The sequence below is a fragment of the Neofelis nebulosa genome, chromosome 6, assembly GCF_028018385.1.
Source record: "Neofelis nebulosa isolate mNeoNeb1 chromosome 6, mNeoNeb1.pri, whole genome shotgun sequence".
NCBI classification, from domain to species: Eukaryota; Metazoa; Chordata; class Mammalia; order Carnivora; family Felidae; genus Neofelis; species Neofelis nebulosa.
Window position 1 is genome coordinate 68953425 of NC_080787.1, and position 14548 is coordinate 68967972.

Genomic DNA, 14548 nt, shown 5'->3' on the forward strand with positions numbered 1-14548 from the left:
TCAGGAACAGGAGCTCTATTAAATTTCAGATACCTTGGAATCTAATATCTGTCTGCCTGGACAGCTATCCCTAGGGTGCACAGAGAGTAAGAGGTTTTTGTTTTCAATAATAAAGACTATTTTTAAGCATGCCAAGAGAACTGGCAACTTCAGTTTTACCACTTAACCATAGGGCCAAAATTGACATGGAAACCAAAGCCCAGACTTTCAAGGGCAGTTCTGGAAACACATTTTCATAAGTGATATGAACTTCTAGCAGCAAACACACATGTAAAAAGACGAACAAGCCAGATTTTCTGTCATTCACCATCCAACTTGTAATATATCCTGATGTCTGCCATCCAGCAGATTTAATTCCACAGATGGATTTCCTATTGTTGCTCCCATTAGTGAGGAATGTATCATTAGTCACAAGCAAGCGAAATAAAAGCGAAACTTACCAAGAACCAGAAACATGGAAAACCAGAGTCAGTAAAAAGAAAGCAGAGACTGAAAGTCACGTTCTGTTGGGACTTGTTTAAAGGCAACCTTGGGCTTGAGTTCATGAGGTGCCCTGCTCCACCAACAAAATTTAGTTGGATCCGGTAGAGTCCACTTGTGCATTTTTTTTTTCAACTTTTTTTTTTTTTTTTTTGGGACAGAGTGAGACAGAGCATGCACGGGGGAGGGGCAGAGAGAGAGGGAGACACAGAATCGGAAACAGGCTCCAGGCTCTGAGCCGTCAGCACAGAGACCCACGCGGGGCTCGAACTCACGGACCGCGAGATCGTGACCTGGCTGAAGTCGGACGCTTAACCGACTGCGCCACCCAGGCGCCCCCACTTGGGCATTTTGATGGGACTCCCCAACGTAATAAAAACATTCTCAGGGCACCTGCTGGCTCAGTCAGTTAAGCATCTGACTCTTGACTTCAGCTCAGGTCATGATCTCATAGTTCATGAGTTCAAGCCCCACATCAGGCTCTGCAATGACAGTGCAGAGCCTGCTTGGGACTCTCTGTCCCTCTCTCTCTGCCCTTCCCTCACCTGCTCTCTCTCTCTTTCTCTCTCTCTCACAAAAGTAAATAAATAAATATAATTCTCAAAATTAAAACACAGTAATAAGAAAAACACATAGCAAATATTTAAGTTTTAATTAATTAGTGAGAAAACCAACAGAGTTATATAATGGTTCCAAAGATGATCCAAGAAGTTCATGTACTTATATATACATATATATATATATGTATATATACATATATATATATATATACGTATATATATATACATATATATATATATATACGTATATATACATATATATATATATATACGTATATATATATACATATATATATATATATACGTATATATATATATGTATATATATATATGTATATATATGTATATATATATATATATATAGAGAGAGAGAGAGAGAGTCATTGAAAACAAAAAGGAATGTTGGAATAAGATTATGAATTTAGATTCAAAACTGGATAATATTCTGTAGGTCAATAAAACCATAACCCTTTGGAGTTACCACCTCTTCTAAATGGTAATCATTTGTCCTTATCAGTTTTATTCAAGTTAACATCTAGCTTTACAGAGTTGTAAAATAGTTGTGGTATAATTATTATAAGATTAAATAGTAAGTAAAAAGTGTTACATTCCCCTAGAGAGTCAAATGGCCTGTAAGTGGGCTTGTTAGATAATGCTCAAGCATGGCATTAAAAAAGGAAGGCAGCTTTTTTTTATCTTTTTTGGTGTCAAATCCACATTAGATTTTTCTGTGAGGGGGGCAATTATTAGTCTGAGCAATTGGGGAATGGGGTATCTTTAATATGATATGAACGATAAGTTAGAGAGCAGTTTTTTGGTTGGGTGGAACATGTTATGTTTAAGAGACAGATCCAAACAAGAATGTCACTTGATAGCTGGCTATATAAATCTGAAGTTCAGGACTGAGTACTGAGGACAGGTGGAGAAAAACAATTGGAATTTGCAGCATACAGATAATACGTAAAGCCTGAGACTGGATGAGACATGTAGCTAATTAGTCTCCTACGGAAGAATATAGGTCAGAGGGCCAGGCACTGAAGTGCTCCAGTATTTAGTGATGAAAGAGAATAAAGGTCTTGCCAGTGAGGCACTAGGTAGGAAAATCATAAAAATAAAATGTTTCAAGATCAGTAGAATCAAACGCATTGTCATATACATGATTTATTGAGAAGTCAAAAGGATAAGGACTATGCAATGATAGGACTTTGCCATGTGAAGAAGTCATTGGTGACTTTGATAAAAGGCAGCTTTGGTGAAGTAGTAGGGACAAAACCTGATTTAAGTTAGTTCAGGATAGAATAGGAAGAGAGGATGTATGGACAACTGAGTAGATTTTTAGCAAAGATCAGTAGCCAGAGGGAGAGGGAATATTGAAGGAATATGGACGGTTTTTTGTTTAATTTTAAAGATGGGTTATATCATAGTCTATTTGTATACTGACATCACTATTTTTTTACTCCCTACTCAATAAATCTTCAATTCACTTAGCAATTGGAATGATACTGTGACAGATTTAGTCATGTATAAGGTGCATGCTGATATGAGATATCAGAATCCTAAAATAACCAATAAAAAATAGAAAAGAAAGGGCTGCAGGGGCACCTGGTTGGCTCAGTCAGTTAAGGTCTGACTTTGGCTCAGGTCATGATCTCAAGGTTCGTGGGTTCGAGCCCCACATCGGGCTCTCTGCTGTCAGCGCAGAGCCTGCTTCAGATCCTCTGTCTCCTTCTCTTTCTGCCCTTCCCATGCTCATGCGCTCTCTCTTTCCCTCTTTCAAAAATACACAAACATTAAAAATTTTTTTTTTAAAGAAAAGAAAATAGAGGCTGGGAAACAATAGCCATGACAATAGAGGGACTCTTAGAGGTTTATGAAGCAGAAAGCCTTAAAGTACATCCTGAAGGATGAGACTAAATGACAGGAATGGTTTTCCAGGCAATTGAAGCAGAACAAATAAAAGGCTACAAATTAGGGAAATAGCATATTCAGGCACCTGGGTGGTTTAGTAGGTTGAGTATTCAACTCATGATTTCGGCTCAGGTCACAAAGTCGTGGGATTGAGCCCCATGTAGGGCTCCGTGCTGTATGTGGAGCCTGTTTAATTAAGATTCTGTCTCTCCCTCTGTCGCTCTCCCCAGATCACGCTCTCTCTATATATAAAATAAAAAAATAAAGCATATTTGTACTTAGATGGTAACCTTCACATGGATTAAACTACCCTGACTGATTAGACCCCAGAAACCTCTGCCCTCAATTAGGTAAACAGAATTGAAAATGTTTTAACATGTTCTCATTGAACATTATGATATTCTAGATTCTTTAGGAAGCTATGCACAGTCATCATATCATATAAGAATGCTTTAAAGATTCTTGAGGTGCCTGGGTGGCCCATTCGGTTGAGTGTCTGACTCCTGGTTTCGGCTTGGGTCATGATCTCAAGGTTCATAGGATAAAACCCCACAACGGCCACATCTGTGCTGGCAGTGTGGAGCCTGTGTGGGATTCTCGCTCTCCCTTGCTCTCTCTGCCCCTTCCCTGATTGCTCTCTGTCTCTCTCTGTCTCCCTCTCTCTGTAAGTAAATAAATAAATACTTTTTAAAAAGAATGCTTTTAAGATTCTAAATAAAATATTTTATTTTTTGAGGAAAAATTCTACCAGTTATTCACAAAATAACATAACTTCTTAATCCCCTAAATGGTAATGACTAGAAAGATTTACCTAATTTTTTTAAGAAATTTTGTCAGTGTAATAGGACATTTCATTGCTGTGATTAAATATCCATTAAAAAATGTTTGAATCTTCTTAGCTCTTCTTGAATACATTTTCATGATAGAAATATTATTGAAAGCATTTCCCTATACTTTTAAATTTTTCTATAGCCTGAAGAACACTGTTGAAAATTTTACAATAGTACTTTTTGTGAAATAACTTTTAAAATACAAATTTAAAGTTTAATAGAATCCAATTTTCATGGAAATAATGAGAAAAAAGGTACATGTTAATTTATCCATATTTTATTATAAAGGTAAAAATAAAATCATTAGAAGGGAAGTTTCAAATAATTCCTGTGAGGAGTGTGCTGCAAAGATTGATGAGAGGTGGAAAAACTACTGATTTCTCAGTCACAGGTGTTTAATTGAAGATGGACATCATGACTGCAAAACTGACCAAATTGTGACACTGCTTCATGTCCTTCAGCAGAAGTCTGCAAGTAAAACAGTAGAAAAAGCAGGTAGCAAGAGCAGACTTAAGGAGAGGTGGCAGATTTAGGTAATGCACTGAAATAAATTGCTGAGGACACAGAAGAAATTTACTGGAACATTTATCAGGAAAGAAAGTCCACTGGAGTTGGGAATATAAACCCCACAGGAATCCATTCTGGACTGGCTATATGTTCATGTTTTGAAAAAGAGTTGGCATAAAATGCATAGCAGAATTATCAGATTTGCAAATGAATTTAAAAACTTTGAGTTAATGAAAAGCTGATTAGAATAAATTGAAAGAATATAAATATTAATATCATTATTGATATGGACCAGTTCAAGTAATACAACTAGGGATTAAAAATTCCAAATGATTCCTATCAAAGAGGGGTCTCATTTTTCAATTCAATTCATGGAAGGATCCTAAAGATCAAACAGTCTTGTTTCTTTTCCATTGCTTCTAAGTCTTCCACAATCTCACTTTTCCACATTTCTCAACTCACCCTAATATATCAATTTCCCTTTCTCTGAAAGCACTCATTATATATATGACCACAAATATATTACATGATCCCAACAATTTGTTTTATCATTTCTAATCATATTAGGATTTATCCCAACATGACTATTAAATGTCATCACTCTTAAAAGATGCTTATGTTAAGGGGCACCTGGGTAGCTCCGTCAGTTGAACATATGACTTCAGTTTGGGTCATGATCTCATGGTTCATGAGTTTGAGACCCTCATTGGGCTCTCCGCTGTCAGCACAGAGCCCGCTTCAGATCCTCTGTCCCCTTCTCTCTCTGCCCCTCCCCTGCTCACACTCTCTCTCTCAAAAAAAAATAAACATTAACATTTCTCTCTCTCCCTCCCTCTGCCCCTCTCCCCCACTCATGCTTTCTTTCTTTCTCCCTCTGTCTCTCGAAAAAAAATACTCTATTAACGTACTTTGTACTTGAAAACAAGAAATAGAAAATTGAAAATCAAGATGGTGCTGAGTGTCACGTAAGCCAATTTTTTGCAGATATTTTAAAGAAACATAAAATAATGAGGGTCATTTCAGATCTGTCAAACTAGATCTTTATTGGACCAAAAGGGGCCAGTCTAGATGCAATGCAATGTAATTTAAAGGATTTGAAGAATCCTAACATCTATAGCTCCCAACTTGCTTGCCCTACCTCTCTGCCCAGTTCACAGGCATACATTTACTTTGGCAGGTAGAGATGGGTTTTTTTCCCCACCAACATGGTGCCTGAAATTCTCAACAATAATTTTCTCATTTAGGAGAGAAGGGCAGTAATCTGTTCAGATAAATGAGTACAGTCTGGGAACATAGACCAGTAAGTTTTGGTAGGAAAGAAAAAAAGGAATATCTCAACCTGAGCATATGAATTTGAAATACTCAAAGAGAAAAATGAGATGAAATTTGGAGGAGATGGAGCATGAGGGGACAAGGAAGTAGGAGGGAAATGCAATTTTTTTTTTGCCTCATTAGCAGTGTTTCCTAGACTCATTAAGCCTCAGGTGGCAAAGAGATGTCTGTTAGTTGGAAGTAGAACAGAGCTGTTTTCATTTTTTTAAACCTTGTATGGCAAACTCAGAGTATCCATTTTTTATTAATATTTTTTCCTCAGGAATGTATATGAACTTGTCTTATTGATTTAAATATCCTTGTTTTTCTCTGAAAGTAACACACTAAAAAATTAGTAACATTTACCTCCTTTTGGATAACACTGGTTGCATTTGTTTTCACTAAAAGTTTATGGATTCCTTGTTGAAATACTATTGTTTTGAGCTATATAGTTGTAAGACTACTATGCACCTGGCTTTTCCCCCTAAAAATTTGCCTGGATTATTTCAAAATAAATTAGATTTAGAGTTTCAGTTTTGCTGACCTATAATTTATGGATGCGTATATGTTTTTACTTTGTAAATATAGTTCATTTACCCCTAAAATGCAAGGCAGACGGATGGGGACTTCAGGAAGAGCCATCATGAAGAGCACCAGTGTGAGTGGGGAGATGTACACACTGGAGCATAATGACGGCAGTCAGTCCGACACAGCTGTGGGTACAGTTGGAGGAGGTGGAAAGAAAAGGAGATCCAGCCTGAGTGCCAAAGTGGTTGCCATAGTGTCTAGAAGGAGTAGAAGCACATCCCAGCTAAGCCAAACAGGTGAGTGAAGTGAATTCAATTTAGATACCTCGAGTTCTTGCTGGAGAGACAAAAGTGGATCCTCGTGCTATGGCTTGTGAGTGATTGCAGAGCATATTGATTCTTCTTTGCAAAGGAAGTTTATTTTTCTGTCTCTGAAAATCTGTTACATATGCGATTTTATTTTTTTTTTTTCTGTGCAGCTGTCTAACAAGGTATCATTTGTCAATCGGTAAAGTGGTCAGATATTTTCCTTTAAGTTAAAAAAAAAAGTAAAGCCATGTTTATAAATATGCAAGGAAATGCAAAGAAGTATTAAAGATCCAAATTTATTTATATGCAAGAAAAGCAACAGGATTCTCCTTTTCAAAATGTTCCATAATACAATTACCTATAATTTAGGCTCTATGTTTTGATGGAAAAGAATGTCAGTTGTGCAACTTGAAATATAGTCTTCAAGGTACTGTATGAATGTAATTATTGAACTGTGATTATTATATTTTCAGTGCAAGTTAAAAACCCGGCAGTTATTTCTACTTTAGAAAATGGGTCAGTGGATTTGTGCAAAGAATAATGTCTTAATACAAATTTGAGTTTCCAGATATTTTCTACTGCTTATAAATCTTAAAAGCTTTATGTCCTCAAGGTATATAGAAAAAGGAGAAACACAGAAGGGAGAATGGTTATTTCTGTACTATAAAATATTTTTTAAATTGCCCAAAATTACATAATATTTGATCAGACATATTAGATTAATTCATTACTATGTTCAGTACTGTGGAAAACCAAAGGTAAGTGAAATACTGAATTGATTAAATTGTCAGCACTTGTTTCTTCTGTTATAACCATTGGTTCCATATTTTTGTTCCTTAACAGCAAAAGTCTTGTTGTAACAACATTTACTTATTCCAGAAAACGTTCATGGAATTCTTTTCTGTAGTTGACTTGGCATCCTGGAGAGTATCTATTTTAAAATGTGCATTCTAGTGGACATATTTACAAATAAATTAAAGGTAGGAAATTGAACCATTCAGAAACTGAAGTACAGCACACAGCTATTTAAACAGAGGTTTGTCTTTCTGAAAATCATAGAATAAACCTAGATTATCTAAGTCTCTGATGGATCTGTCTCTATGCCATCCCACTAAGATGAGCTGTTTATTGCGAAGGAGAATCTTTTATCTTTCTGAGGGTCGGATTTCTCCTTGAGTAGGAGGCATTTTTTCATTTGTGTTGTCTTATTTTTGATGGTGACGCTTCCTGGTTTTTGGTATTGATCTAATGATAGTTTACAGTGTGGGGTATGGATAAGGCTTTTACCACCAGGTTTGAAAATCCTTCATCGCGGGGCGCCTGGGTGGCGCAGTCGGTTAAGCGTCCGACTTCAGCCAGGTCACGATCTCGCGGTCCATGAGTTCGAGCCCCGCGTCAGGCTCTGGGCTGATGGCTCGGAGCCTGGAGCCTGTTTCCGACTCTGTGTCTCCCTCTCTCTCTGCCCCTCCCCTGTTCATGCTCTGTCTCTCTCTGTCCCAGAAATAAATAAAAAAACGTTGAAAAAAAAAAATTTAAAAAAAAAAAAAAAAAAAGAAAATCCTTCATCGCTTAGATGAAATGGAAATGTTCTTTTATGAACCAGTGCTTCCTGCGTGAGAGGCTGCAGATTTAGCGGACTGCTTATCTTCTTCTGCTAACTATCCACAGTCTCTCTTCCTTTATTTTGCCCCTATAATTCCCTCTCTACCATTCACTAAAGTAGAATTATATTTTCCTAGAATAAAACACAATAATAATTTAGAAACTATACTTGTTACATAGCTTTGTAGGTAATAGGTTCAAATGATTGTCATTGAAATACTTAATTAGCCTCTTTGCTTTATTAATTTAAATTTTATTCTGTTTATGATCATTGTTGAATTTCAAATAATATTTACCTTTTCAAAAGTTGCATTGTTTTTTTGGTTTTTTTTTAATTAAAAAAAATTTTTTTTAACATTTATTTATTTTTGAGACAGAGAGAGAGAGAGCATGAACAGGGGAAGGTCAGAGAAAGAGGGAGACACAGAATCTGAAACAGGCTCCAGGCTCTGAGCTGTGAGCACAGAGCCTGACGCGGGGCTTGAACTCACGGACCGCGAGGTCATGACCTGAGCCGAAGTCGGACGCTTAACCGACTGAGCCACCCAGGTGCCCCAAAAGTTGCATTGTTAATAATCTCCACAGAATACCCTACTTTAGAAAATTAGGTTGCAGTGTAAGGAAACAAAAAAGACATTGGATTACAAAGCCAAGCTAACAAAACAATTATTTTCTAAAGTGACTCAGTAAATCACCTGTTACTTCATCTCTCTAGGATTCAGTTTGCTTATATAATGTGTGGTGGGGGGCAGGGGGCGGATTGGACTATCTGTCCTCCTATGATATTTCCAGGTATAAAATTTTATGTATATTTTCTATATCATAATTTTACCTTCTTTTTGATAACTTATTCTTATTGATCTTTCTAAAGCAAATGACAGATGGTGACAAACCTTAATTATCATTCCTCTTTATTTCAGTGCATGGCCTGATTTTTCTTCCTCTTCTGTCTTCTACAAGTGATATGGAGAGGAAAACAGCATTACTTTAAAACAAGCTGTGTATTCTGGGGAATAGAATGTATTACATTTAATGTAAATGTTTAATTATTTTAATGTAGAAGAAAAGGTTAAGTAAGGGCTTCTCTTTTAGTGAACCACTAATCCGTACAGTCTGGGTTACAGTTTCTCTTCTACAATATAGATGAGAGATAATCAGAAAAATGTGAAACGCTTGGAAATAAAAGTTTAATCAGCTTTTCTAAGAATGATATATTACAAGCACATTGCTTTTCTGTTTTTGTTTTTATAGCCACAAGTTTGCTTAAAGGAGTATATTTGAGTGTTTGTTTGAAATCAAGTAAAATTATTTCAGCAAATTGATAGCATGGTAAATTTTATATACTATACACACATTCATGTATATGTATTTATTATGAAGAGTAGTTACTGTGCTCTTTAATATATATAAAATTATTCTTATATATAACTTAGTAGTCTCTTCAATTATAGGTAATTATTTTTACAGGATATTTCAATTATAAATATTAATATTTTAAAAACACCTTTACCACACTATTTATTCATAATGAAAATAGGAATAACTTCTTTAAATATGTATTTTTAAATAGGACATTTCCAATGACTCTAGGTGCTACTACTGGTAAATGTCTTCAAGCCATCTTGCATATAGCAAAAAACCTATTCAGTAAGCAGTAGCTAGATTAGTTTGAAAAGCACAATAGTGAAGGAAAGGGAATTATGAGAAAAAGCTCCATATCTAGAAGTATTTTGGAATTGAGGCTCAGAGTAAACTTAAGGATAATCTTTATAACTTTATCTACAAATGTAAGATAATTTTAAGTATCATAAGAATGATTATTCATGTGTCTAAGTGAATAAAACTAATAATGATTTACATTTCTAGAGCTTTTGCCATTCACTCTTAAGTTACATACATGCATATGTGTGTACATATAATTTCACTCCTTTATTGGTCACAACAAACTTATTAAGTACTCTTATTATTACTATTTCCATTTTGAAATTGAAGAAATTAAAGCATAGAGTGATTGGGTAATTTCTTAAGTTCCTATTGTTAGTGATTGGGCCAGAATTTAAATCCAGGCTTCCAGGTGCCCAAGCCTATTCTCTTCACTCTGCAAAAAAGAAGAGTTTGAAATAATGTTCAGCGAACATTTAAGCACAATTCTGTTGTTAGTACATGATAGACAGTATACCAGGCACTGGGCTAGGACCTAGGAATACTAAAGAGATGAATTAAATATTGCCTCTGGCTTCAAAGATACCACAGTAGAAAATGGTGAATTACATATAAATATTCCATCTCAGAAAGGGCAATTATCCATTTATCAAAGTGGTACAGAGGAAGCACAGAATGTGATTCACTCTCATGCAATCTTGAGAGGCTTCTTTGAAGAGGTGAGACTGAATATTAAAAATTAAATCAGTAATACCATATAGGGAAGCTCATTCCAGGTGAGAGGGCACAGCACATTGATAAAATGTTGAAAATGATGAGTGCTTATTCCCCTGGGAAAGGTATGCATCCTAAAATCATATAAAAGATTTCTATAACTCTAATGGATATTCATTCTCACTGCAAGAAACAGGTCATCTCAGAACAGATCTTAGATCAAAGAAGCGCTGTGCATCCGAGACTATGATTTCTGCTTAGAACTTTTAACTTTTATGAAGAAAACATCTGTAAATGTAAAATACCATCAGCTCTATTTTCTATCAGTTCTATTTTTCTATCATCAGAAAGTGTTCAATTTACTTTATCTTAAATTATTGAATAACTGTATTTATGGTATTATACCAGCCACAGGTATTTCAAAATTAAAAGTATCATCCCCAGTAGAAGGAAATTATTCACACTCGAAATAAACATGAACCAAAGAACTAAATGAAAAAATATAAAGCAAGTGCCAAATGTAGTAAAACCCCTTGCCATTTATATATGTTACCAAAAGAAGTGGGAAGACAAATTGGTCTAAGATCTATGTCTCAAGATGAGAGCACATGCAGAATTAGTAAATAATTATGGTCTAACCATTTAATAAAATTTTTATTATATCATTAACAGCTGAAGATATTTTATTAGATTAATATCATGTTTAATGATCAAAACTGCTTACATTATGGAGATGTTGCAGTTCTATTTTATAATTTTCAAACAATTAAGAGTCAGTTATCATGTACCAAGAATGTACTAAAAAATCATTTGTTTCTTTGATAATAGTCTGTGTTTTTCTAAAAATTTTCCCCCATTCCAAATTTTACTTTTCCCTGTCCAAATCCTTTCCTTCAAGATCCTGCTCAAGGTCTTGTAACTCTATAAGTTGTCTCCTTTTTCTTCAACCTTTACCAGTATCTGTTTTTGTGAATTCCTATTAGATCAAGCTCTGACTTTACTGTCAATTTGCTGCAAGCACGAAAATTTGAGGCTACTGCCATGAGCAAAGTAATAGGTATATATTTTATAAGCATATCTCACATGGATATGGATAAACAAAAATTTCCATGACTTGAAAATGATGCACACTCCCTCTGAGTAAAGAAACTCAATCTGTACCAAAACAAAACAAAACAAAACCTTTCAGTGACATTAAGCTCCTGTTTTCCTCCTCCTTTTTGTGTGCATGGAACAGGGCCTCTTCCAGGTGCCTACAGGATCCACTCATGTCTATAGGCCCTGCAAAGCCTTCTCCTCCTTTTTTGATCTGGCTGGCACATTTAGCATTATGTTTTAGGGTTTAGGCCTTTAAGAAGGATGAAAGAGTCACTACTACCTTCTGGCTGCTCTAATATTCCTGCAAGAATCCCTGAAGCAAAGAAGCAGAAAGTAATTTTGTGGAAATTATTAAAAGGCTAATAATTTTTTTGGAAAGGTGGAAGGAAAAATACTGGGAAAAAAACACAAATATATATTTCAATAAATTATCCCAGCCCATGGACACAGTTTGGCTGAAACAAAGGTGTATGAAAAGACTTAGTGGGAAATACATTTAGAAAAAAGGTTGGGGCCAGGTCTTTTGAAGCCCTGTAAGGGACTTTGCTCACTGCTTGATGGAGACATTTTAATCAAGAGAATAGAAGAAACAGCTGTGCCACTGGAAGCTCAAACAGAAGCCAGGTGTACAAACTCAGCGAGGAAGCAAGGAAGTCGGTGTGAGCTAATAGATCAAATGACATATAACACAGTGAGCTAGAGAAAGAGCTATGGAAAACGAAAAGAATGAGCTCACTCAGAAAGGAATGGACTGAAAATGGCATTAAGAGAAGATAAGGTGAGATGCCCTTATTCAGGAATAACTTCTAAGGGAAGAAGCGTGTGTAGTGTAGAAGCAGGATCCAGAGGGAAAAAAAAAGAGTGAGCAGTAAAGAGGAAGAAAAGCAGAGTCCCAATGGAGGAAAGAATTGTAGAGAAAGACTAGTTAATCTTACAGGACTGAAGAGGCTAGAGAATGAGAAGAGACCATTGAATTTTGGAACAGAAGGATTCTTCCTGACCTTAAGTTTGAATAGACTGGAGAGGAAGGGGTGAAGATAGAGCATGCCTCAAGTGTGGGACAGAACCCAACATGGGCTACAGCCCATCCCACTCTCCACTCATCATTCATTTCAGCTTTCTGTCTGTAACCATCATCTTATCCATGCCCACTTAATTACTCCCCATTGCATTTGTGATGGGGTTCTTGTCATGGGTGTGAGGAGCTAGAACAGCAGAGAATGTAGGTAGGAGCTCAGAAACATGGAGTTAGAGGGTCTACAACAGGATAGCATGAGGCTGCCCTCACCCCCCTAAAGCCTATTCATATGTATGGGACTGGGGCTGGAAAGATGAATAAATAAAAGTAATTATTAGGAACTTCTCTTCAGAAAGCTTAGTATTAGGAAGGGAAAACCAGTATGAACAGTTCATCTTTCATTCATTCTACCAAAATGTATAAAGTACTTTTATATAGCAGACTCTGTAATGGAGACAGTACTAAGAGTAAATAAGGGGTGTGTGATATGTGTGTGTGTGTGTGTGTGTGTGTGTGTGTGTGTGTGTGTGTGACATGTCTGTCTCAGAATGAAGGAGATCTGAGCATTTTCCAAGGATGAGGTATGGGAAAAGCACCTCTAGATGGAGAGATTGAAAGATACAAATAACAAAGAATTTTAATTAACAGAGAAAAGTCCTAGAGAACAGAGGTTATAATTCAAGGACGCTAAAGTTATTCTTGGAGAAAAGGAAAGATGGTTCTCTTCCTGAGTTTGATAGAAAAGAGGAAATGGTTGGAATACACAGGAGTATTGCAACAGGAATATGAAGACTGAAGAAACTTGAGTCTGAGGCCTTTGATCTTCTCAGTGTAAATGAGGCGAGAGCAAATAGAGTGAGGATATGGAGTGAGGAATGCCATAAGAAATGACTATGATAAAAGTACTGCTGAGCAGCATTGGAATTCCAGCTGGGTTTGGATAATGCAAAATCTCTGCAAGGTAACTTTAAAGTGCATTTACCAGGATTTGCAGATATCTAGTTCATACTAGTTTCATTTGTTTTTCAAGACAGTCATCCCCTGCCGTGCACATCTCCGGTGTCCACACCAGGATTTCTGCTGATCTAGATCTAGATCTAGAATCTATTCTATAGTCTAAAATAGATTATATATATAGAATTATATATAGGAAATTCACCTGTCCTGGGCTGCCATTTACTACTTAGTTGAACTCTTCTCAATATAAAGATTTGTCTCTTTGGGGAAAATTGAAGCGCTACTCTCTCTCTTATCTATTGTTATTACTTCTTCCCAAGGCAATGAACCAATCTTTTTCTTATTCTTACTCAAAATAGGGGCCTAAAAGGCTTTTTTTGGCAGTTTATCTCAATGAAATTAAATAATTCTTTCATTATAGTCATGGGAATGAAACATTTCAGAAGATTCATAGTAGAGTTAAAAACTGCATAGTGCTTATTATCCTACAAGATTATACAGGCAAAAATGTAAGTATTCTAAGAAGTTTTGGGTAGATGTATGTATGTTTGATTTCAAAATAGCTTAATAAGAGTTAATGAATTTCCAAGGCATATCACAAATTTCTCAAGAAGAAATTATAAATGGAAACTAACAAAATTACCCTTGTTCCACTGTCAAGTAAATAATATACTAATATTATTAATAATAAATAAAACTCCAACTATAACCCACTTACACCTAAAGGGATAGTTCTTGAATAATCTAATTTCCCTATGAGTTTAGGGCATTATTTTAAAATTCATGTGGTCCTTAGACAATAATCATGCCAAGAAAGTATCCAAGTTATTAAATACCCTTCTGCTAACCTTTTTTCAATTTTCTTCCCAAAAGCCACACAGGTGAAGAAAGTCCTAAAATAAATAATATGATTGCCAGCTTGGACTTTATACTTTATTTACCTTGGGAAAATGCATGTCTTATTTTGCCATAGGACTTATTTTATCTCCTTCCAACCAATCCAGTTTGCCAAAATATTCTCTGTATTTTAAGTCTACTGCAGCTTTGTGAATATTATCAGTCTTT

General features: G+C 35.7%; 1 protein-coding gene across 48 annotated transcripts in view; it reads left to right on the plus strand.

Moving 5' to 3' along the window:
• RIMS1 (regulating synaptic membrane exocytosis 1) overlaps positions 1-14548 on the plus strand; it is a 493840-nt gene that overhangs the window by 408799 nt on the left and 70493 nt on the right. For 30 of the 48 annotated variants that reach the window (XM_058734401.1, XM_058734405.1, XM_058734406.1 and 27 more), the window contains one exon: positions 6185-6420. The exons of the other annotated variants lie outside the window; for them this stretch is intronic. In XM_058734401.1, coding sequence (XP_058590384.1) covers positions 6185-6420 — 236 coding nt within the window. The remainder of the gene's footprint in view (positions 1-6184; positions 6421-14548) is intronic. 48 annotated transcript variants of the gene reach the window in all.